The 26,414-nt window shown below is 40.9% G+C and overlaps 1 protein-coding gene across 2 annotated transcripts in view; it reads right to left on the bottom strand.

Annotated features, from left to right (window-relative positions):
* The window catches only part of SLC35F1 (solute carrier family 35 member F1), a 425,182-nt gene that overhangs the window by 69,864 nt on the left and 328,904 nt on the right, over positions 1-26,414 (bottom strand). For both annotated transcript variants that reach the window (XM_070376367.1, XM_070376368.1), the window contains exon 3: positions 15,876-16,003. In XM_070376367.1, the coding sequence (XP_070232468.1) occupies positions 15,876-16,003 (128 nt within the window). The remainder of the gene's footprint in view (positions 1-15,875; positions 16,004-26,414) is intronic.

A 26,414-nucleotide genomic window follows, 5' to 3' on the forward strand; every position in this document is an offset into this window, starting at 1 on the left:
CATGCCTTCCTTCAGGGGATCTTCCCAACCCAGGGATTGAACTTGTTCTTGTCTCTTACATTTCTTGCATTGGCATTTGGGTTCTTTACTACTAGTGCCACCTGAGAAGCCCCTTACTTATAATATAGGCTCAATAAATATTCGAAAAATATTTGAGTGACTAAAACAGATTGATCCTTCTTTTTCACCCACACATTAAATAAGTTACCAAATGCTGTCTGTTTAGCCACCTAGATATCTCTAGAATCCCTTGTCCTGTCCTGTCTGCCCCTTCCTCGTTAGGACATGTGACTCTTTCTAAACTGTACATCTTGTCATGCCATTCCTACACTAGCAACATTCAAGGTTAAGCCCAAACTCTCTGATGTGTCTTATAAGCCCCTTTGTGATTTGTCACCAGTTACCTCTTCATTCTCTTCTTTGACTATGTCTTTCTTCAAAATGCCTTCAAGCTAAGACATTTTTAGTTCCTTAACATGCTATGGTCTTCTCATGTCTATTTCTTCTTGGCTCACTCAGTCTTCTTTCAGAGCTCAGACAATACTTCCTCCAGGAAGCTCTCTCTCATTTCCTAAGTAGAGATCAGACACCCCCTTCAGGGTCTCCCGGAGAAAGAAATGGCAACCCACTCCAGTATTCTCACCTGGAGAATCCCATGGACAGAGGAGCCTGGTGGGTCCATGGGGTTGCAAAGAGTCGGACACAACTGAAGAGACTTAGCACAGCACATCAGGGTCTCCCACTGATCTCTGTATTATCAAATTGTACTTATCACGCTAAAACACAAACACCTTCCATAAGGAGACGACTTCTCCTCCCTTACACTCAGTTACCTCCTGCAGCTGGGATGGTGATTAGTATACAGTAGGGTCCCTTAAGTAGTTTGTTAATTCCTTCCAAAATACTTATGGAGCATCTTCCAGATGCCAGCTGCTATCCTGGGAAATAAAAAATCTAGGTAATAAAGAACCCCCCCGCCATGGGGGTTTGTAATCTTGGGAAGAAGAGACAAACAAGGAATATACATTGTAAGTCGATAATAAGAATTACGGAGAAAAATAAAACAGGGGAGGGAATGTTGAATGGGGCAGGATATTGCAATTTTTAACCAGTGGTCAGGGAAGAACTCACTGACCCCTAAGCAAAGTCCAGAGGTGCTTATTCCATTTGCAGATAGTAAATGTTGAACGAATGAATAAATTGTGAGTGAATAATTTTGATTTATCTGAGCCACTTAGGGGAGATTTGTTGCCGCTGAGGTAAAGGGTACTGTCTAAAGCTGCGATTTGACCTGATTTCAGTCAAGAGGAGCTGCAGCTGAGCGTCCTGCGCAGTTGCTAGTTGCCTCATCATTCTCTGTCCCAGATGGTGTCTCAACTCCTAATCTGGTCATGGAGCCCCCTAACTTGATGGCCCTAGAAAATGCACAGGCACACTCTGTCTTCTGGTTCAAGGGCTCTTGAATTGGAAATGGCCCCAGCCTCGAAGATGGAAACAAGAGGGAAGACAAGGGACAAAAATAAATCCTGCTATTTTCTCATATGTTGGTGTTTTTATGAATTCTCATTGTCTGAGTCTTAAAAAGTCTGACAGCTTTAAGACTGCACCCTTCAGTCTGAAAGTGGCTCACAGGATTTTACTGACTCGTGATTTACGAACAAACACATCCCTCCAAATGCACTGCCGAAGGAAGCAGACTGTGCATGCTTTTCCTTTAAGGGCAAGGCCATGCTCTCACTTTAACCATTATTACAGGTAAATTGTGTACAGTGATTGAGTCATAATGAGAAGTTCTCTAAAAGCAAGCAGGGGAGTATGCTCAGATGCATTTACTTGTGGCAGACAGCACCGAAGTGCTCCTCTAAGGAGCCCATCCAGGTGGCATTGGAAGTCCTCTTTTCTCAAAGGATGAAAACACCAACACAGATGGGCAAGAGAAGCCTGCTTCGGCTTCCATGCTCAGGTTCTTTTTGGAGAAAGCCCTGCAAAGTTCAACGCCTTCAAATATGCTTGGGAGTGGGGGTGGGGGAGGAATTACATACTATCTCCAACTGTATTTGTTTCTTATTGCTGCTGTAACAAATGACCATACATGTAGTGGCTTAAAACAATACAAATTCATTATCTTACAGTTCTGGTGATGATATCCCTCTAATGATAGAAAGTGTAAAGGAACTGAAGAGTCTCTTGAAGGTGAAGGAGGAAAAAGCTGGCCTGAAATTCAACATTCAAAAAACTAAGATTACGGCATCTGATCCCATCACTTCATTTCAAATAGAAGCAGAAAAAGTGGAAACAGTGACAGATTTTATTTTCTTGGGCTCCAAAATCACTGAGGACATTGACTGCAGCCATGAAATTAAAAGATGCTTGCTCCTTGGAAGGAAACCTATGACAAACCTAGACAGCATATTAAAAAGCAGAGATATCACTTTTCTGACAAAGGTCCATATAGTCAAAGCTACAGGACTACCGGTTTCTCTAGCAGTCATGTACGGATGTGAGAGTCGGACCATGAGGAAGGCTGAGCACCAAAGAATTGATGCCTTTGAACTGTGGTGCTGTGGTGAGTCCCTTGGACTGCCAGATCAAACTAGTCAATCCTCAAGGAAATTAACCCTGAATATTCACTGGAAGGACTAATGATGAAGCTAAAGCTCCAACCCTTGACCACCTGGTCAAAGAGCTGACTCACTGAAAAAGACCCTGATGTTGGGAAAGATTGAGGGCAGGGGAGGAAGGGGGGTGACAGAGAATGAGATGGTTGGACAGCATCACTAACTCAATGGCCATGAATTTGGGCAAACTTTGGAAGACAGTGGAGGACGGGGGAGCCTGGTGCGCTGCAGTCCATGGGGCCACAAAGAGTCGGACATGACTTGGAGACTGGACAACATAGTTCTGGAGATCAGAAATACTAAAACAAAGACAATGCCTGGCCAGTGTTCTCTCAGGAGACACTAGAGCAGAATCCCTTTCCCTGCCTTTTTTCCGGTCCTGGCTTCTGGTGGCCGCCTGCATTCCTCGGGTTTGCATCTCCTTCCTCCATCTTCAAAGCTAGGAATGTAGCATTTTCAAATCTCTCTCACTCTTTGACTTTTGATTCCATTGTCACAACTCCTGGCATCCCTGACCTCTGCTCCTTTCTTCAAAGAACTTCTGTGATTACAACGGGGCCACTCAGATAATTTGTAATAACCACATCATCGTAACTTCATTGATTTGATCACACCTGCAGAGTCCCCTTTGTGTTAAAACAGTGTAACATATTGTAAAGTAATGTGTTTATGTATTACAGGGATTAGAACGTCAATATCTTTGTGGGGCCTTTATTCTGCCACTATACCAGCTATGTTCATGCATAATGAAAAGTGTGTTTTGAAAATAATGAGGATTTTTTTTTAAGGAAAAGGAAATTGCTGCTTATTGAGCAGGGTGTGCAGTTGTTTACATACCTAATCTTTAACACACTGAAATTCATTCATCTGAACATGGTTGTCATTCAAGGTAGTCACTTTGAAGGTCATGGGTGTATTTTAATGAAGTTCTTGTTGCTCAAGAACTTGTTTGAACTCTTTGAAATTGCCTTCAGAACACTCACTGGCATATCCTTAATGGAAGCAACCGCTCATTCTTTGAGATCGAGATTTATTTTTTGGAAAGAAGCAAAATGCTAGATTAAGCTAGATAATACTTTCTAGACTCAAAAGGAGGATAAATTATAAAGAAACCTGCATAACTTAAGATTGGCTCTGAAGATTTTAAAAGAGAAATTATAACATATTTTGAACACTGACAGTCACATCAGAATAAGTATATAATAATAAAAGATAAGCACTTTGAATATTGATTTGAATGTATAAAGTTTTGCTATTTAATAGACTACTTTGTTTACATTGTATATAGTAAAATATCATTATATTGAGGACAGTTTTATTTGAAAAGTAAAGAGAATTTTTATATAAACAGATGTTTCTAATGAAACTATTTGGAGTTTGCTTACTCTTAACTCTCATGATATGTTGCCTAATTATGGAAGCTATTTGTTACAAACTAGCTCTTTTCAAGTCCATTATCTTTCATATTGTGTTCTCTAATTAAATCCTTTATAGGCTATAGTATCGTGCTTTAAAATGATCCAAAACTAGATCATTGGTTTAAAAAAAATCCTCAAGTCCTGTGCCCAACCCAGGAAATCACTGACTTTCTCTTTCATCTTACTAATGATCTTTAAAATTTCAGGATCCACGTATGAGAAAATTATCAGTGATGTTATTTATAGAATTTTGCTTCAAGGAAGTTGGGAAGGATGACTTAAAACCATGATTCTAAATTCTTATGAAAAAATTTCTTATCTATAAAAATCACTTAAAAGGCCAAATGAATACATTCAGCCAATGAACATACCCTAACTGGCAAGATCTTAAAGCATGACTAATTGGAACATTCTGACTTTAGAAAATTTAAAATTAGCTTGTATCAAGGCTTATAAGTCATAAATTTCTGAAGTAGGAAAAATTTGAGTTTTAAAATTTTATTTATTTTGCCATTAGAAAACTTGTGTACAATGCTAAACTTTCTTTCTCTCTCTATCTTGGTTTCTGTCCTTCTCTGTCTTTATACACACACACACACACACACATAAATTCCTTACCATTGATTAAAACTGCCCATTCGTACAATCATTTGCCCACAGTTCTACCAGTTGTATTCTGTAGATGCCAGTCACGTTCAGAAGGTCTCAGGCCGTCAGTGGTTAACAGATGAACCACTGAGCATAAAACAGCTTTGAGGGCAGCCCAGGCTGGACCTCCTGTATCTTCTTACCGGCTGGACCTTCCGTATCTTCTCACCTGTCCTATTCATCCTCACCCACCAAATACACCAGGCTGGGCAATCTGGCCACTAGCTCTGAAAACTACGAATATTTGTGTGTGGTGTAATACTGGACTGTTGGGCTTCCCTGGTGGCTCAGTGGTAAAGGATTCTCTTGCCAATGCAGAAGACGTGGGTTCAGTTCCTGGATAGGGAAGATCTGGAGAAGGAAATGGCAACACACTCAAGTATTCTTGCCTTAGAAACCCCATGGACAGAAGAGCCTGGTGGGCTATAGTCCATGGGGTCGCAAAGAGTCGGCACACAAGAATACCTAAGGAAACAAATATGAGTTATTATTCATAGCACAAAATGATTTTTTGATTTACAAGAAATACTCTGTACATTTCCAAGTATGTTAAAATATAAATTATTCATAGAAAGTTATTTGGAGGTTATTACTTCAGGAACATGTTCACTGCTGAAAAGGGGTACCATTGTACCATAGGAGAAGTTTTTCTTGATTTTACATGTCAAGCAACAGCATTCCAGGGCTTTAAGGTGTGTTTAGCCTCTGGTACCGTGAAAACATTCCAAATCGGATATTACCATATTTTCTTGTACGATTTCCCTTGATATTTTCACTCTCGAACAGAGCAGGTTAGGAGAATTTTGTGTGTACCTGGCAGCAATCTCATTAATCTTTATGAGATTTCACCTCTACTGACTGGCAAATGGTCCCATCTGAGGTAACACAGTCATCAGTCAGTGGCAAAGCTAATTGGAATGTGGATTTCCATAAACTTCTCCTTGTGTCTCAAGCAGGTTCTTTCCCCTAGATCGCTTTGCACGCAACTGTGAATTTTTTCATTGCTCTTCTTAAATTTGCTGTACAAGAGTGAGAGTGTAAGAGAGGATGGAGCGGTTTAGGCAACATGTCTTTTTTCACTTTTTTTCCCTTAAACTGGATCAATGGACAGAATATGTGAAGTGAAATTTATGGGAGTAAAAGGAGCTGGCATTTAATGAGCATCTACTACATTTTGGAGGCATTGCTAAAGCAGGTGCATCACTGATTGGCAGACTGGCTGTCACATGGATCTCAGACAAGTCTGAGAATGTCAGAAGAGCAGAGACAGGTCTCTTTGTAGGAAAGACAGAGGAAATTTACTGAGAAAGTTGCTAGAGTCTGCTTAGGAGATGATGCCACGATCAGACAACATCAGGTGTTATTATTTGTTGCATTATTTTTGCCTTAGAGCTGGTAGAGAAACATGGACTATAGGATGTTATATTTGCATACCCACAACTGCAGCAGGAGACTGTTTTTTTTAATTTTTTAAAATTTATTTTTAATTGGAGGATAAATTGCTTTACAATGTTGTGTTGGTTTCCACCATACGACAGCATCAATAGTTGTAAGTACACATATATCCCCTCTCTCTGGAACCTCGATCCCCAAATAAGAGGGGAAACTCATGTTCAGAGAGAGAGAGAACAAACACATGAGGGCATTTCACTATTTTAGAATCCTCTACATAAGCCAGGGGAGCTGACAATCATCAGGGAGTCAAGTTGTCTAGTTTTACTGCTAGATTCATGTTGTCAGTAAAGCCCACTGAAATGTGTCCTCCAGAGTCTTTTCTGAAAACCAGTGGATTCAGTCATTCCACCTCTGTAATCCCACAGTATTTTCTGTATAGATCCATTTTGCTGCCTTTCCTGTAATTTGTTTACAGATCTTTCTTCCAGTAAATGCTTTTGAACTGTGGTGTTAGAGAAGACTTTTGAGAGTCCCTTGGACTGCAAGGAAATCCAACCAGTCCATCCTAAAGGAGATCAGTCCTGGGTGTTCATTGGAAGGACTGATGTTGAGGCTGAAACTCCAATGCTTTGGCCACCTGATGTGAAGAGCTGACTCACTGTAAAAGACCCTGATGCTGGGAAAGATTGAGGGCAGGAGGAGAAGGGGATGACAGAGGATGAGATGGTTGGATGGCATCACCGACTCAATGGAGATGGGTTTGGGTGGACTCCGGGAGTTGGTGATGGACAGGGAGGCCTGGCGTGCCACGGTTCATGGGTTCGCCAACAGTCAGACACCACTGAGCAACTGAACCGAACTGAACTTCCAGTAAAATAGGATAAAATTTTTTGGAAATTTACTTTTCCCTCTTAAATCATGCCCCATCCACCTTCTAACTATAAAACTGAGCCATGAGGAATTCAACAGCAGGTGACTATAGAACAGAGAGGTCACTGATGTAAATGGTGGCTCAGTGGTAAAGAACCCACCTGCCAGAGCAGGAGACGCAAGAGACGTGGGTTTGATCCCTGGGTTGGAAAGATCCCTTGGAGTAGGGAATGGCTACCCACTCTAGTATTCTTTTTTTTGTAAAATAGTTTATTTATTTTAATTGCCACTCCAGTATTCTTACCTGGAAAATCCCATGGACAGAGGAGGCTGGCAGGCTACAGAACATGGGGTTGCAAAGAGTCCGACATGACTGAGCACACAGCATGCAGGAGGTCACTGACGAACTTTTAAACACAAAACAAATTCTCCTGATGCCTTTAGCAAGGAAGGGTCTAGACAGTCAGGTGTGTGGAAGGAGAAGGGGTTCAAAATTCTATAATCTCCCTCCAACCTATTAAGAATCCATACTACCAACTCCACTAGAGTTTTCTCCAGAATGTGGAAGGTCGCTGTTCCTCCTGGGACACCAGGAGGGCAGGTTTCCCAAAAGAAGGGTGTGAGATGAAGAAGTCCATCCTAGAGCGAATGAGGGAGGGAGCACTTGCCCTTCCCACCTGTGGACATGGCCAGAGGAAAAGAAATTGACAGAGGAGAAATGGATACTGAATCATCCGTGCCCAGAGGGCCCCTCTCCAAACAGAAGGCCCAGCAGGGAGAAACAATGCTAGTCATTTTGAAAGGAAACTGAAATCAAAGCATCAGTTTCCTTTAGGGCAGCACCACACCAACTTGAAGAGGCCACATCGAGAATAAGCAGAGGTGGAAAGCCATTGATGGAAAACCCTGGCTCCCCAGCACCCTTCTCAACCCCTGTTTTGCCAGAAGTCAGAGTGCTCTGCAAAGAGGTGCAGGCTGGCTGACCTGGGGTGGAACAGGGGGCTCTATGTGGCAGGAACCACCATGGCTGGAGACCAGACACATTCACAGCCAGACACCTGGAGGTGCACAGCATCAAAGAGAATCAGGGGAGGCTCAAGAATGGGGGAGAGAGCAACAGAGGCCAGCAGAATGCCAGGCACAGAACTAAGCCACAGATCCACATCCAACCCAGCAAGTGCACACTCAACAACCAGCAGCCGACTGCCCAAGGGTGAACCGCAGTCAAAGGACCAACGAGAGGCCAAAGGTCACCCTAGAGACCCACGTGTCTTCTCAGAAATGCATTAGGGAGAGAGGAATTCCAAAAGCCTCAGTGTTTGCCCAAAAGCAACTAAAATATCCAAACCAAGTTTTTAAACTGTAAGAAATTGGCAAGTTTTACATCTAACCAGAGTTTTCCCTCCATCCACTGCTATTTAGCTACCTCGAGGATACTTAGAGAAGGTTCACTATGAAGATTAGAGAACTCACCTGCCAATGCATGAGATATAAGAGACACAAGTTTGTTCCCTGGGTCAGGAAGATCCCCCGGAGGAAAAACGCCTGGCAACCCATTCTAATATTCTTACCTGGAGAATCCCATGGACAGAAGAGCCTAGCGGGCTAAAGCCCATAGGGTCACAAAGAGTCAGACATGACTGAAGCGAATAGCACACATGCACGCACAATTACTCTGAACATCTAAGCAGAGCATGAATGAATCTGCGCCCGCAACACTTGAACTTCTTGAGAGCTAGGACAGTTTCGTCATCATCTTTACATCCCCAGAGCATAGTAGAATACTTAAAAGGTGTTTTAGAGTTCCATACTTGGGTCTTATATGAATAAATGCACTTCCTGACAAACGTGACTTGTGCAGCCTGGCCCAAAAGTTGGTCTTTAGAAATTAATCCTTTCATTCTTTAACCTTTTTATTCAAATATTTCATGTATTTTTGACATATATATGTACATGATATTGTGACGAAGATGAAGATGAACTGTTTCCACATTTATTCAATACACCAGACATTTTTTTCAGCACTTATTGTATATCAGGTACACAGGTCTCACCTCAAGGGCCCTACAGACTTAAAGGAGAAAGGAAATATAATATGTGAACAACTACCAAATAAAGTAGAAAGTGACAGTTACAATAAGGAAGATGAAGAAGTAGAGTCAAGAGAGGATCAAATGCATGTTTTACTGTGGGCCTGGCTGTTGCGGCATGAAGTGGGAGGAAGGGAGAGAGATGCTCTCCTTTCTTGCCGATGGAATTATCTGATGGCATCGGGGGACCAGCCCACTCGACCAGGGTCGGTGGAGGTAGAGTATGAAAGCTCTCTTCGTTAGAAGGTAGTCTGAAAGAACACATTTAAGGACAGGTTTAGGGATGGACATCATATGGAACTAAAGACTGAAGGTAGTTTTAGCATGTCCTTCAATAATGTACAGGGGCTCTCCCCGACATTAGGACAAAAGGCTGATCAAACACTGTGCCACAACCAATCAAATGTTTACATTTAGACTACTACATATTTAAGTTATTTTCACAATCATGAGAATAGGAAGTCTGGGTCTAAGAAATCTGAGAGTCAGAGTATCATGTTCCCTTTGGGGGTAAGAATGTTGCCTTTGAATGCTTTGCCTTTAAATGCACTTAAAAATAGCTCTTGTATAGTCATTAAACTGCCATTCTCCTGCATCGGAGACAGGTAGAAACGGTGAGGATAAAGGAGGAAATACAGTCTTAAAAGCTGAGCTCATAATTGTAAGTTCAAGCCCACGGGATATGTTTCTAATATGCACAGGCGTGCTTTCTCTCTGCTCATCCACGGAGGTGGAAATTCAGGTTGGCTACAAATAAAAAGTCTACTTAGTGACTTTCTCTCCTGTGTCACAACTTCTTGACTATAGGACCACCGTTATATAAATCTCAGGGGTGACAAGTACCTCTCTCCTGTGTCTGCACTGAGCTGAAGGCATATTTTTCCTACCATACTGCCACACTGCATTCTAACTGTTAACATGGTTGTCCATCATCCCACGCTATGGCTCAGGTCTGATCAGTGTCTGTGTCCCCAGCATCTAGCTACAGTGTTGGGGTTTTTTTTAATCAATAAAGGAATCTGTTGCCAAGTCTATTCATTTGGCTTAAACTTTAGACTCCAGAGAGACATAAGAAGGTACAAACTACCCAGCCTCTCTATCATATACAACTAAATTCTTAGCCTACTGAAGATTCACAAAGAGTGGACATAGAAAGAACTGAGAGGTACAAAAAGCCACTGCTTCGGTAAAAATCTGTTGCATGAGTATAGTGTAGTATGCTGTGTATGCAACACTTGTAAGTTGCATGTATATGCCTTGCACAATGAGTCCCAGGGTCAGTGCACACTGACCAGTGTATCACTGTACCAGTGCAGAAGCTGGCTTTCATTCTGTATTAACCCCTGGTAGGCTGCCGTCCATGGGGTCGCTAAGAATCGGATATGACTGAGCGACTTCCCTTTCACTTTTCACTTTCATGCATTGGAGAAGGAAATGGCAACCCACTCCAGTGTTCTTGCCTGGAGAATCCCAGGGATGGGGGAGCATGGTGGGCTGCCGTCTATGGGGTCGCACAGAGTCGGACACGACTGAAGTGACTTAGCAGCAGCAACATACCCAAGGAGAGGATTGGGGCAGGAGGAAAATAATCAGGACTAGAAGGATTTCTTTCTTGTTCTTTGCTCTTGGAAAACTGCTTAAAAACGGGAAGAGCTTGGACACATGCACTGCGTGAAGGAAAGGCTGTGTTGGAGATGCAGCCTTCTCAGCACTGTTAGCGAGAGAAATGGAGGTTGTTTCCCAGGGGAGTTAATTTTAATTACCAAACTATCATGTTTGAAGAGATCCTTCTTTTTTCACAGATATACTAGTTTCATCTGTTTGCATTTTAGTACTACACGGCTGAAGAAAGATGAATCATCTTTGGGTGAGAAGTTGTAAAGCTGGTATTTCTACTGAAATGGTTCATATAGCACAGTTATAAAAATAGCACAGCTTTTAGAATGTATCCAAATGTCATTGCTAATCTGTCTCAAAGTCACAGACACAATCTATTCCTTCTCTACAAGTCAAGAGATACAAATCCACAAATGTGTCTTTAGACTAAAACCCTTATAAATCCAATATGATGGTGTTACCATTTCTCATTTGACTTTCTAATAAAGAAAACAGCTCGATTTCTTCACTTCACTGTCCATCTCTCATCATCTTTTTTCCTGAATAAATGTTATCTCTTGCCATTGCTAGCTTTCTTTATCTTCTTACTATAAAGGCAAAGTTAAAATTTTTTTTCCCAAAAGATGTTTGACATTATTAGCCATTAGGGAACTGCAAATTAAAAGCACAGTGAAGTATCACTGCATATCTCTTAGAATGACTAAAATAAAAAACAATGATAATATTAAATGCTAGTGAGGGCAGGGAGAATTGGACCTCTGATACACTGCTGGTGTAAGTGTGAAAGGGTGCAGCCACTCTGGACAGTTGTTAAACTGTTTCTAAAACCAAATAGTCATTTCCCACATGATCCAGAAATTGCACTTGAGCATTTATCCCAGAGAAATGAGATCTTATATTAATATAACACCTGCATATGAATGTCTTACTAGCTTTAAATGTAAAATCCCAAAGTTGGAAACAACTTGTAAGTCCTTCAACAGGTGATGGTTAAACAAACTCTGGTGTATTTATACCATGGAATACTACTCAAACTATGGATATATGCAATAATTCTGATGGACTTAAGGGCATTATAGGTTGTTGGACCATAAAGAAGGCAGACTGCCAAAGAATTGATGCTTTCAAACTGTGGTGCTGGAGAAGACTCTTGAGAGTCCCTCAGACAGCAAGGAGACCAAACCAGTCAATCCTAAAGGAAATCAACCCTGATACTCACTGGAAGGACTGATGCTAAAGCTGAAGCTTCTATACTTTGACCACCTGATGCAAAAAACTGGCTCACTGGAAAAACAAACAAACAAACAAATCCTGATGCTGGGAAAGACTGAAGGCAGAAGGAGAGTGAGACAGAAGATGAGATGGTTGGATGGCATCATTGATTCAGTGGACACTAACTTGGGCAAACTCTGGGAGATGGTGAGGGTCAGGAAGGCCTGGCGAGCTGCAGTCCATGGGGTCACAAAGAGTCAGACATGATGTAGTGACTGAACAACAACAGGGCATTATGTTTAGTGAAAAATGCCAATCTCTAAAGGTTAGGAAACTAGAATCATGGCATCCAGTTCCATCACTTCATGGCAAATAAAGGAGAAAAAGTGGAAGCAGCGATAGATTTTACTTTACTGGGCTCCAAAACCATTGCAGATGGTAACTGCAGCCATGAATTAAAAGATCTTGCTCCTTGGAAGGAAAGTTATGACAAACCTAGACAGTATACTAAAAAGTAAAGAGATCACTTTGCCGACAAAGGTCTGTATAGTCAAAACTATGGTTTTTCCAGTAGTCATGTAGGGATGTGAGAGTTGGATCATAAAGAAGGGTGAGCGCTGAAGAACTGGTGCTTTCTAATTGTGGTGCTGGAGAAAACTCTTAAGAGTCCCTCAGACTGCAAGGAGAACAAACCAGTCAATTCTAAAGGAAATCAACCCTGAACATTCACTGGAAAGCAAAGACAGATGCGGAAGCTGAAGCTCCAATACTTTGACCACCTGATACAAAGAGCTGACTCACTGAAAAAGACTCTGATGCTGGAAAAGATTGAGGGCAGGAGAAGGGGGTAATAGAGGATGAGGTTGTTAGATAGCATCACTGACTTATTGGACATGAATCTGAGCAAACTCCGGGAGATAGTACAGGACAGGGGAGCCTGGTGTGCTACAGTCCATTAGGGTCACAAAGAGTTGGGCATGACTTAGCAATTCAACAACAACAACAAACAGGTTAACTACCATATAATTTCATTCTATGCATATTCTCCAGTTCACAAAATCATATAGGTGCAGAATAGAGTAGTGGTCGCTAGGGATAGGAATGAGGCTGGTGGAATGGGTGTCACTTCACAGGGGTTGCGTGAGGGATTTCCTTTGAGGTAATGGAACAGTTCTGAATCCTGACTGTGACAGTGGTTACATAAACCTACACGTGGATCAGACTGGGTACAGCTACAGAGGAGCCTGGTGGGCGGCAGTCCATGGAGTCACAAAGAGTTGGACACTCCTGAGTAACTAACACACACACACACACACGCACACACACGAGTGAAGGAAAAGAGATGAAAACTGAATCAGGTCTGTAGTCTAGTTAACAGTATTGTACCAATGTCAATATCCTGGTTGTGACATTATATGAAAGTCATACAAAATGTCACCATTGAGGAAAAGCTGTGTGAACAAACAGTTCAAAGAATCCTATGCAGTTTTGCAGTTCCCTGTGAGTTTATAATCATTTCAGAAATATGTATTTTCCTCTCATGTTTCATGTATCAATTGCTTGTGACATTTAATCCTCAATTTGGTGGATGAACTGAAAGGGCAGGGGGATAAAACATGGAGAGGCTCTTCATCACTGTTTCTAAGAGAGTCAGAAAACAAAAGTACCTGGTGTTCTGCCAGCTAGTAATGAGGACTGTCTTGTAGAAGCAGAAGTGCCTATAAAAATGGCGGTGGGGTCACATTCTATTATCTCTTTCCTCAGAAAATTTCATGGCTCTCTTACAAAATTAAGCCAGACTCTTCATCCTGGCATTAAAGACCTCCTCTTGTATGACCCCAACTTAACTTTCTAGCTCTGTCTTCCTTTATTCCCTTGTGAGCACCCATTGCTTCAATCTGTTCTCTGCACCACAGCCTGACTGCCTTTAAAACTCAAATGTGGCTTCCCACGGCACTTAGCTGAAAGACTCAAACCTTTGTGCTGGCTGTCAGGACTTGTGGAAGCTGGCCCCCGCCTCCCTCCCCAGCCCGTTTTGTTTACCACTCTTTCCTTCACTCTCTTTGCTGAGTCACAAGCCCTTGCTCACCACCTCATCATCCTCACCATGGTCCTTCCCACCACAGAGCCTTGCGCATGCTGTCTTCTTTGCTTGAATCTCTTTCTTTCCCAACTAATCCTCCACCACTCTCACAAATCTCACTCCATCAGCATTCCCTTAGGAAAAAACCTCCCCAACTTTCCAGTTTAGGTCAGGTCATTCTGACAAATGTCCCTGTAGAACTGAGTTGTTTTCTTTTTTAAAAGCTTTAGCCCTGACTATAATGATTTTGTTGCTGTTTAGTCGCTAAGGTGTCAAACTCTTTTGTGACCCTATGGACTGTAGCCCGCCAGGCTTCTCTGTCCATGGGATTTTCCAGGCAAGAATACTGGAGTGGGTTGCCATTTCCTTTTCCAGGGGATCTTCCTAACCCAGGGATTGAACCCATGTCTCCTGCTTGGCAGATGGATTCTTAACTGCTGAGATGATACATCCATTCACTTGGTTATTTAACCAAAAGCTGCCTTTCCCATTTCCTGGAAGCTCCATGAGAATACAGAAAGTATCTATTTTGTTCTTTTGTTCACAAGTGTTCCCTCCCTAATACACTGACTTGAACACAGAAGTATTCAGTACTTATTTTTGAAGTGACCGAATGAATCAAACTGGAATAATTATTCTCCAATCATATTCCTCAGGTTTCCTGCCCCTAAGCTTTTGAAATACAAAACAACAGTACCAACATGGTTCCAAGAGCAAACACCTTTTCTTTTGACCATTTATTATTATTTAATAGTTTTTTTTTGTAGGAAGCAAAATGGTTCTAAAATGGTTAGATTCAACTTGCTTTTTCTCTTTCGCCATCCCTTGCTCAGTAAGTTATAATGAAGAAAAATGTATATCGGTAGCATTATTATTTTTCTGCCTTTCTGCAGAGTTAAACTTTTTATAGAATGCAGCATTACACAGGGTGTGAGACAGTTAATTTGAGAGAGGTGTTGGATGGATCAATGGTTGTGCATAGCATGGGTTGAACAAAACACTTGAGGACAAGGGGAACATTGTTAAAAACCTTGTCACTGTTGACGAAAGGAAACTGCAAAAAACGTTTGTATAAATCCCCACAGAACTTAAGCAACCAGTAATTGGTTGTGAATTTTCAATGCTTAAAAAAAGAAAACAAAGGTCAACTGGATTTCCAAAGGGAGACGTTTCCTTTTCATGCTCCCCAAGCCAATTTGTAAGTTTCCATTCTGCACTAATGCGCCCAGTTCCACCATGAAGCCAGTGTCCCTCTTTCTTCTCCCACTATATACACTAGTATAGACATTCCAGGACCCTCCACATATGGGTAGAGAATGGCTGGGAATTTCTGTGTCCCAAAACACTGGAAATCAATGCAATTTAATTAAGTTCTTTAAATATTTTTGAGTGTTTATTATGTGCTGGGTTTAGTATGAGGTACTAGAGATTCAAAGGTGAAGAAGATATCCTTCTTGCTGTGAAAGAGCTCGCAGCTTGGTGGAATAGGTGGAAATAGTCAAACAGCATTCTTAGGTAAGTCAGACTATGAAGACAGAGCTTTAAAATGAAGTGTTGGGAGCATACGAGAGAGAGACGGAGGCGTGTGTTGTCATTGTGGGGCTTCTGGGGGTGAGTGGGACCTAGGCTGCGTTTGAAGCACTGTGGCTGTTTTCCCAGTACCCATCTACCTCACTGCTCCCTTAATGAGTGACAATGGTTCTTGTGGTATACTAAAATCAAAGAAGAAAGAGATGTCCAATTACATGTGAGTTAAGAAAAATTAAAAGAACACCAATATAAAATTTAAGTTAATTTTTAAACATTTGATTTCCTTCTCATTGCAAAATCTACAGACTAGTATTCAGATTCCCAAGTGACTAAACTGAAAGCAAACTACATCTATGAGATGATATGGAAGATAAGAACAAAAAGAGCCGTGTACCTGGATACTGGTCAGAGTCGTGTACTGGTAAGCCTTGACCACCAGATAGTTTGCTTCCAAGTCTATCAATCCCAGGATCATGTATTTCCACCATCTTCGTCGTAAAATTGCCAGGAGGTTTTCTTCTCCTGCATTACAAAGTTAAAAAGAAATGGATTACTTTCTGAACACACTAAGAAACTATATTTAGAGGATGGTTGGATGGCATCACTGACTCAATGGACGTGAGTTTGAGCAAACTCTGGGAGATGGTGAAGGACAGGGAAGCCTGGCATACTGCAGTCCATGGGGTCGCAAAGAGTTAGACATGACTTAGCGACTGAGCAACAAAAAAGCATTATGCTGCTGCTACTGCTAAGTCGCCTCAGTCGTGTCCGACTCTGTGCGACCCCAGAGAGGGCAGCCCACCAGGCTCCTCTGTCCCTGGGATTCTCCAGGCAAGAACACTGGAGTGGGTTGCCATTTCCTTCTCCAATGCATGAAAGTGAAAAGTGAAAGTGAAGTCGCTCAGTCGAGCCAGACTCATAGCAACCCCATGGACTGGAGTCTACCAGGCACCTCCATCCATGGGATTTTCTAGGCAAGAGTACTGGAGTGGGGTGCCATTGCTATAAAAAGCATTATAGTAGTATATATATATATTTTACCATACCATATCAAACTTTTAAGTAAACAAATACATGAGCATGTCAAAGAATGATGTTTTTACTTAGTTTACTAGACTTTATGGTAGATTTCAGCCCTTCAAATTAGTGCCTATCCTAGAGCAAGACAGGTTTTTAGTTCATGATGTGAACTAATTTTCTCATGAACATTTGAAAAAAAATTTTCTCATGAACATTTGAAAAAAAAATTAGGTGAAGTAAAATGAAAAGGAAAAGTGTTCAGAAAGGCTGCATAAACACATGAAATCCAAATCATCCTAAATGTCTGGATTATGGTGAACTAGACAAAAACACAAAGAGGTGGTCAAGTGGAGAAAAGCCTGTGCTCTGCTGCAGATCTATAGTCAGGCTCCAGGATGCTATGAGGAGGGCTTGCTCAGCTCTGAATCTTACATTCAGGCGGTGTGTGGGGGATGGGGAGACAGAGGAAGCTGGGGGTCACTCATGGACGACAAGAGTGCCATGGGCCTTGGCTTCAATACTGCCGGCAACTGCAATCTTCACATCTTGCTTAAGCTGGTGGCATCAAAACAGACTTTGAGCTGCTTAGTTCATCATCCTTATTCTTGTATATTGCAAGCCCGAAACATAACTTTTCTTAAAGTAGGGCAACATGTTATTAATAATTATAGCTTTCTGGGGCCAACTTGTGAAGTATTCTTAGAAGATGTGGAACACGCAAAAACCCTGAGTGAATGGTGATTCTTGATACCAAAGAAACAATCTGAATATCTGGCCCACAATATGCTTTCTCTTTGACTTCTTTGGTGGCTTAGTGGTAAAAAATCCACCTGGCAATGCAAGAGATGCGGGTTCAATCCCTGGATTGGGAATATGCCCTGCAGAAGGAAATGGCAACCTGCTCCTGTATTCTTACGTGGGACAGAGGAGCCTGGCAGGCTACAGTCCATAAGGTAGCAAAAGAGTTGGAGATGACTTAGCTACTCAACAACAGCAACATGCTTTCTCTTGCTTTTCCATGTGTGAACTCCGCTACATGGACTATTCTTATGCCAGCCTTCAAATGAAGAAGCAGCCTAGACTCTACTACCAGGAAGCCTTCCTAGATCTCTCACTTTGATCTTCCAAGACTCAGCTGGGTTTCCTTGCTATGGGTTCCTTTAACAGTCTTTATGCCACTGATACAGTATTATCTCCCTGTATTATAAAAGTCTGTTTTCTTGACTCTGTTACTCATTAGATTATTAATAATTTGAAGACAGTGGCAGTGTCTCAGTCACCACTCTAAGACCCAACCATGCATGGACTTGTGAGTAGTCAATAAATAATACAGTATCTATGAACACATTTCACGTTCAATAATCTCAGCAACGTTAAATAACATTGAAATTGAAATTTTTAATTTTTAAAATATGTATACTATAAACATTCATGCTCCAGACAATGAAAATTGTTTTCTAGTTAGAATGTAGACAACAGCTGACATAAATTAATTTGGTGACCATTTTGCACAATTAATACTCCATAGATAGGACATAAAAAGGTCAATGGCATATTGAACCACAAAGCTGCAATTTTAAGGTCACAAGTCATTGTCTCAGTTAATTTATACGATGAACAGAGAATTGCTAAACTCAGAGCACACCAGCCACATTTCAATATGTGACATTGAAAATCTAGGTCACAGTGCTGTTTGTTTCACCAATCAATACATATTCAAAGTGATAAAGATTCAAAGGGATGATTTGTTTCTTGCTGTTCTGTTGAAGAAGTTGGCAAGCAAAACACTAAACAAATGCTCCCAATTGTTTCATTTGAGCACCTGAAAATGTACAACACGCTTGCTTAGCAAAATTATCCAGAAAGTCAAGAAAGCACTTTTTATTTTGGCTGAGCAAAAAATGCAACCCTTAAAAGGACTGCTTAGGGATTTATCTACATGACTGTCATTAACACTGATGAATGATAGGTCATTAAAATTCTTTCTAGAATAATGAAGATATATTCTTAAGAGCCTTTGTGCCAAAGTGCTTTCTAAACCTCATGAAACGGGGCCATCCATAAAAACACTAGCACAATTGGTAGTATGTTAACATTTTGAAGAAAAAATAATTTAAAAAAATTAACTAGGAGGAGTAACATAATCTATGGGTGGAAACTTTAGAATTATAATTTGGCATTTAAATGGGTTCTGTTATTATTTTATTATCAGTATGTTCAAATATAAATAAAAAGCACAGAGAATAATACGATAAGGTAATCTTCAACTTGATTTAATTAGCATTAAATGTTGCCATGTTTGTTTCAGAATTTTTTCTTTGAGAAAGGAAATGCTGAAATGATGAAACTGAAGTCCCCTTTGTGCTCCTGCCAGATTCCATTCCCTTTCCTCCTTTCTTACATTTCCATCTTGATATTGTTGCGTATCCTTCATGGTCACATTTCTGTTATACATTTTCTACACTTGTATGCATTTCTTCAGTAATTCTGTGTATTTATTTTCGGCTGTGCTGGGTCTTCATTGCTGATGAGACTTTCCTCTCGTAGCAGCGAGTAGGTGCTGCTCTCTACTTGTGGTGCGTGGGCTTCTCACTGTGGCAGGTGGGCTTCTCACTGTGGCGGCTTCTCCAGTTGCGGCCCCGGGCTTCAGAGAACAGGCTCAACAGCTGCTGCGGCGCACAGGCTTAGTTGCTCCACTGCGTGTGGGAGCTTCCAGGACCAGGGATCCAACCTGAGTCTCCTGCACTGACAGTTGGATTCTTTACTGTTAAACCTCCGGGAAAGCCCTACAAATGTATGTATTTAAGTGAAAGTTTATTGTATGTACTGTACATGTCATCCTTCTAGGGTTCTTGAAACTCAACATTTTTCTAGAAATATATTCCTATCTTATATGTAGAGAATAAATGTAGTATCTTTCAAATATATATAATCATATATAATAATATCATCTATAATATATACGATCATATATATATGACATATATAAATCATATGTAATAATAATAGATAATCACATTTTATGAATATGCCACAATTTATCCAGTTTCCCACTGATAGACACCTAAGTTGTTTCCAATTTTTCTCTAAAGAACATCCTTGTACATGTGTATCTCTATAATTGGCTTAAGAGTTTAATTTTGTTTTCATTCTCTTTTTAAAGAAATGTGGAGTATGCAAGTGTTCACAAATGTGTAAAACATAGTTAAAGATACCCTCCTAATTAAGTAATGTAGCATTCTGGCAACAATAATTATGGCAATAATTGAGAATAGACAGAGAAATTATTAAACAGTCTTGGTCATGTGAGTCATACCTTATTTCACTAAGCATCAACAGCATGATCAATGTGTTTTTTTTTTTTTTGATCAGTGTGTTTTTTTTTTTTCATTTTCATAACAAATACTTATATGATACTATGTATCAGCCAGTGTCTATGTGCTTTACAAATATTAATTTACTTAATCCTTATAATAACCCTGAATGGTAGGTATTTCTATTAACTTTATTTACAGATGACAAATCTGGGACCTGGAGGAGTTAAGTCATTTGCCAGAAAATTCACAGAGATGAGCCAGAATTTGAACTCATGACAGTCTGGCATTAGGTTTCATACTCATTGGTACTGCACTATTTTTCCTCACTGGTTTGTAATTATGGCACTGTCCCCAGGAGTCATTCATTTCTCATTAAAGGAGCTATCATGACTTGTTTACCCAAACTCTTCTGCAGGGTGACCCGTGGCCAACTCCAGGGAAGCGCCCGTCACCTTGAAGCCGACGTGCATGGCGCCCCCTGGCGTTGCCGGTGCCCAGCTGCCCAGCCCTGTGTCCACCCCTGAAGCTGCTTTGGGATGCACAGGTGTCCCATCACCATCAGTTCAGTACCAAAATGTTGATGCCTCCCTGTCTAAATGCACGACAGTTTCCCTTGTGAAATGTAAAATAAGGCTTTAAATCAAATTGATGACTTAACAAAGTCTAATGATAAAAATTACTGTTACATGCTGTCTGCTAGTTGAAGCCTTGGGCATAATAACAATGGTCGCACATCAAGTAGGGAGAGCGTGGTGGTGGTTAAGAAATAACTGAATGAAGGAAGAGGAAAGCCCTGTGCAAAGAACTGCCACATTCACGGCAGCGACTGGAAAACAGAAGGGCCTTGAGTCATAGGACTCTTGCTCACCCCCAGTGGTGGTCTGCGCAGAGAATAAGACTGCGAGACAGCATCCGAGGTGAATTCAGCAAAGGGAACAAGACGCTTCATTATTCTCGGGGCTGCATTTTCATTAAGGGCTTTCATGGGTGGTGTGATCCTGCAAGGTGTTTTTCTGCAAGAACAGAACTCAGCACTCACTGCACAGAGGGTCCGCAGTGAGGGTGAAGCCCCCGCACAGGGGGAGAGACCCCTGCCTGAATGAAGCCCTCCTCAGCTCCCGGCTTGAAGCCATAATGCCATCTTCTTTTACCAGAACTCCAAGGGACGAGGTTAAATATTCATCAGTGAATTTGAAAAAAAGGAACGACTGACGATGGAAGTTTTAATTACTCACCTTTAAAAGTTGAAATTTAGGATTAGGAAGTAGAATTCAAAACCATTCTCTTTCCTTAGAAAAGTGAACCAAGTAAATGCCCTAATAATAAGGAAATGGAAATGGTTCACAAAAAGAACTGTAACCAATTGCACCTCATATTATGAATCCGAGGGTAGGGATGGACTGTAAAAAAGACAAATAATGAATATTTAAAATAGTTTTGTATAGTTTCATTCATTTTTATTATTAGAGCCAGAGAGTGAGATTAAGAAGAGCATAGAAAGCCATCCTTTACTGTTTTAGCTTAATAGCAAACAGACCTTGGTTTGGCCTCTGATGTACATTAGTAGTATAAGTTGGTTAATGGGTCTGAACCTTAATTCCTCTACTGTAAAATGGGGACTGTCACAAAAATTTAATAGGGCACTGTAGATTAAAAGCAGTATGAGTGTCATATTTAAGCTAATATCTAATGCCAGGTATGTGCACAAAATGAGCTAGCGAGTACTGGGATCCTAGAATCCCTGAATCCTTGACCAGTCACACACCACACACGTGCTCAGCAAGTGTAATGGAGACTGCATGGCCCAGGAAACTGAACTCTCTTCGTGTCTCATTAAGGCTTTGGCCGCACATCCTCTGTCTCTTACTCTTGTGATTGTGATGGATCACACTGCAGCCAGCATATGATGCTTGTTTGTCCAGACTAGAGGCAGGCTGAGGGCTACGTCCTTGACCTTGATGGCTCTCCCCCGGGCCAGATCCTCATCGTGGCCCTCTGGATCTCACTACTTGATCTGGGAATGGAGGCCATGTGAACATACCCTTGAACTAGACCTGATTTTGTTTCCTGAGACGCTAGTCCACCTTTCCAGGGTAGGGGTCTCTCAGGAGGTCCTTCCAAGGTGTTCCAAGGTGACCACATTGTCTGCCCATGACAAGCAAAACACAGAAGAGGAAACCACACACAAGGGTTCAAAGAAAGCCGAGAGGAGAAGAGACACGGCCTCAGTTCCCACTTAACTCTTTCCACATCCCTCTCACTCAAGCTCCCACTTGGTCTGCACGTCCCAGGCTAAACTCTCCCTCCCACGTGAAGCTTCCCTGGAATCTCTGCTCCCCCCTCAGCACTTATTTCTCTTTTTCACATCTCCTCAACTATGCCCAGCAGAGTGATTTAGACAAATTATTACTCAACGTAAGACCTTGTTATCAAGGTAAGATATCTGAATAACACCCTTAAAATCTACTCAGTCATCTGGCTGTTTTTCAGAAATGCCTAACAAAGGTTTAGAAAAATATCTAAAAGCAACTAAAAATGAAACATAATCACATAAAGTTCTGGTGGCCATGACTTTAAAAGTCACACGTGTGTAAAAATGACTGTGTACAGGATAGGTTTTTAAACAGTAAGTTTACTTTATTTTTTTCAAAGTTACCTTTTTGCATCGATGAGTAAAACAAAGTATTCTAGCTCTAGTTACAAACACAAACCTTTCTGATGCAAAAACATGTACACATGGTGATGAAAATCTCAACTTCTCAACATGTATCTTTCTATGTATATTACCCTTTTAAACATGAAACAGAGCTCTTAAATCTTAGAAACATTTTCTTTCTGTTTTTTTGAAGTTGTCATCTTTTATGAAGCTAAGACACACAATTTTATGTGGCATACCTATACCCTGCTGCTGCTGCTGCTAAGTCGCTTCAGTCGTGTCCGACTCTGTGCGACCCCATAGATGGCAGCCCACCAGGCTCCCCCGTCCCTGGGATTCTCCAGGCAAGAACACTGGAGTGGGTTGCCATTTCCTTCTCCAATGCATGAAAGTGAAAAGTGAAAGTGAAGTCGCTTAGTCGTGCCCGACTCTTCGTGACCCCATGGACTGCAGCCCACCAGGCTCCTCTGCCCATGGGATTTTCCAGGCAAGAGTACTGGAGTAGGGTGCCATCGCCTTCTCCTACATATACCCTACATCCTTTGAAACAGAAAACATTCCTGTGTTCTTGATATGTCATAGGAGAAAAAACACAATTGCTAACATTTTCTTCTTCATAATAATATAAGGCAGTATGAGTGTGCCTTATATTGATAGTAAGCCTACTTAGATTTTACCATAAAGGCTATTACAACAAATGGATAAACAAAGAGCTTTTCTGAAAGTTCGGGACATCTAAAACCACATCCATGAAAACTGCACACTGACTATTAAACTCTGTTGACTAAAATCTAGGTGTTACAAATTGCTCTACCTCTTAAGGAAAATAATGTGTGAGATCCAAACAACTCCCCCAAAGTCCATTCAGAATTGAAAAACTAGATACACATTTAGAGCATCCATTTAATATTCTTAGAACACTGTAAAGAATGCAACGACTTGCATGGCTAAACACTGTCACTGTTGATCACTGGAAGAGGAACCTGAAAATATTAAAGATGTTCAGTTGCTGTATGATCAAATACGAACCAACACTATTGTCCCATACTAGGGACATAGAAGGCTTTGAGTCATGCCCAGTGGCTAGAGACTCAGGTCTACTGGGCTAGAGACTCTGCCAAATGGGCAGTCAGTCACGCCTACATACTGGAGCTACAATTAAAACCCAAACACAGAGGTTCCAGTGAGTTTCCATAATTGGCGAGATTTTGTCCATATTGTTACACACTGGTGCTGGAAAAGTAACATGTCTTGTTTCCATTGGCAGAAGACCACGGAAGCCCTGGACTTGGTACTTCTTTAGGACTCTGATCCTTGGTTGATTCTAAATTGTATCCTTTTCCTGCAATAACTATAACCATGAATGTAATAGCCCTCAGGGAGTTCTGTGAGGCTTAGTAAATTTCTGAAACCGGCAGTGGTTTGGGGGACCACAGTTCCATCTGTGAACCTGCAATTGGCCTCAGGCGTGAGGGTGTTCTTGTGTGGACTCTAAACTTTCTCGTTTGAACTAAGCTCTCACACTGGTGTGAGGTAAGCGTAGTGTTGAGGCTGTGCCCCTAAAACTTTGCACTAGGTTTTCCTCAAGCACAACTAAAGTTGTTCCTCACTTGCTCAAGAACTTGAGTACAGTATTTGGCACATCGCAACAAAACCAGAACCCAGAAGAACCCTTCAGGTCTGAATTCAAATTAAAATGAGTGTCCTTTCCAGGTGATTTTAAACCATGTATGTGATTAGTTGTGGTCTTGAAAAAGTATTGCAACTTTGCACTTTCAATCTACATGTTCCATCATTATAAAGACATCACTTACAATGGGAAATACTGTTCATCAGCTCAAAATGGTTAATGATAGGTTGGCTGTGTGTATGGTGGGCGGGGGAGGTAGTGGATGCTTTGATTTGAAATTATTTAAAGCAGTCATAATGCAGTGATGGATGAATATAAATCGATTTTCATGTGGCGAGTCTGCAGAGAGGAAAATGTATTTGTCCTTTTTAATGACAAGACTATTTTCCTTCTCTTCATCCCATTTTGTGAAAAGTGACCCTATTTGCCTTCTGAAGGTTTCCCGTAATTGGCTCTGATGCCTCCCGACATTAGCAGATGAATCTGTCAGCTCTGTGAATTTTGTTTTGAAGAAAGAGCTGTGTAGTGGCTAATGACACACGATGTGAGGGGGAGAGGCCAGAGCAGCCGCCTCCGGACTCCTGCCACTTGCTAAGCGTATTCAAAAGACAGCATGACAGAAGGTGCCAGGCTGAACTCTTGAGAGCTGACCTTGAGCTCTGACATGAGAGCATCTGTCATGATGGACACATAGGTTAGACCCAACATGGGAAATCAGCAAGAGGAGCATCAGTGGGCCAGAAGCCTGGCTAAGCAGAAAGCTGGCGGCCTCCCCTTTCCTGTCCGCGCTCCCATCTCCCATCCCAAATGTCAAGCACAGATCTACCAAGGCCACTTCTGCTACCTGACATTTATTTTTCATTGAAAACCATTTGTCAGGACAAGGCCAGAGGCACCATATACTTACTCTCTCATTTAACTGCCACGCTGTATTCTAGGTTAAAAGCGTGGCATCAGTGCTAGAGTACTGACTCTGTCACTTAACCGGCTGTGTCACTTTGAGAAAGTTTACTCATTTACAAAAGGGGAAGACCACTGCTTAGTTGAAAGTGTTGCTGCACCAATTAAATGAGAAAATGTATGTAACGTTTCTGGCTTCCAGTAAATACTTGGTGAATGACAGTTTTGCTATTAACAGCCTAATGAAGAAGCTATTTTTCAGATCATGAAATCGGGTTTTGAAGAAGTTTAAGCAATTTGTCCAAGGTCTGTCCTGATTTTTACTGCAAAGCATTCACTATTCTAAGAAAGATGCTTTTTGTTTACAAGATATGTTTAATGCAACAAATCAGAAATGTTTTTTACTTATATAATCTTTCTGAAATTAAGTTCAGTAAAAAGAGGCAACGTCTTCTGAGCAGTGCAATAATGGTATGCAATGTATACTTTAAAAACACATAGAATACACATACATATATTTTGAAATATATTTCCATCTGAAAATATGGAAGAATATATTCATTGAATTAAAGAATTTTCACTCTACTAACCTAATGGAAATGAGCACCATAGCACCCAGATTATCATCTTTAAAAGTTTCCACCAAAAGAAATAATAATCTTGGAGAAATAATCAATTGCAGATCTGGGTCAGGAAATGTAATACAAGTCAAACCTGGAACATTTCCTTATACAAAAGAGCAAGGAAGCAATACAAATTACTTGAGTTGTGTCAGAAGGACTCAGAGGCCAACTTGAAGTGTCTTTCATATAACAATAATGGAAATGGATTGAAATGCATCAGATAGATTTAAATCCATGAGTTCATAAAGAATCCAAAAGCAACAGCAATAACAAGAATCACAACCAAACAAATTTAAAAAACTAACTGGTCACTATTGGAAGATAGTAGTAAACCAACTCATTATTTTGAAGATTGGTAAAGGAAAATAATCAAGTTTTCTGCTCAAGGATTCTTATATGAACAATGCCACTAGGTAGCTAATATTTAGTAGATGAAGGGAGATTGTTCTTTATGGTATGACTCTAGCTAATGAAGAGGAAATAAGAGAATTAGAATACCATTATTTTTGTACTCTCTAATGAACTAATGGATATATGCCTTGAAGGTTAAGCTACTGGCATTTTAAGAAAGAGTCAATGAATGTTTTATGTACTTCCAGATAGAGGAACAAAACACCACCTAGGGAAAAAAAAAAAAGAAACCAAACCTGATCAAGTCTCAGGATTTAACTATACCAATTTCTCAAATATAGAGGTCACAAAAGTATGTGTTGACACTGCTATATTTAAAATGGATAACCAACAAGGACCTACTGTGTGCACATGGAACTCTGCTCAGTGTTATGCG

The sequence above is a fragment of the Bos mutus genome, chromosome 9, assembly GCF_027580195.1.
Source record: "Bos mutus isolate GX-2022 chromosome 9, NWIPB_WYAK_1.1, whole genome shotgun sequence".
Taxonomy (NCBI): Eukaryota; Metazoa; Chordata; class Mammalia; order Artiodactyla; family Bovidae; genus Bos; species Bos mutus.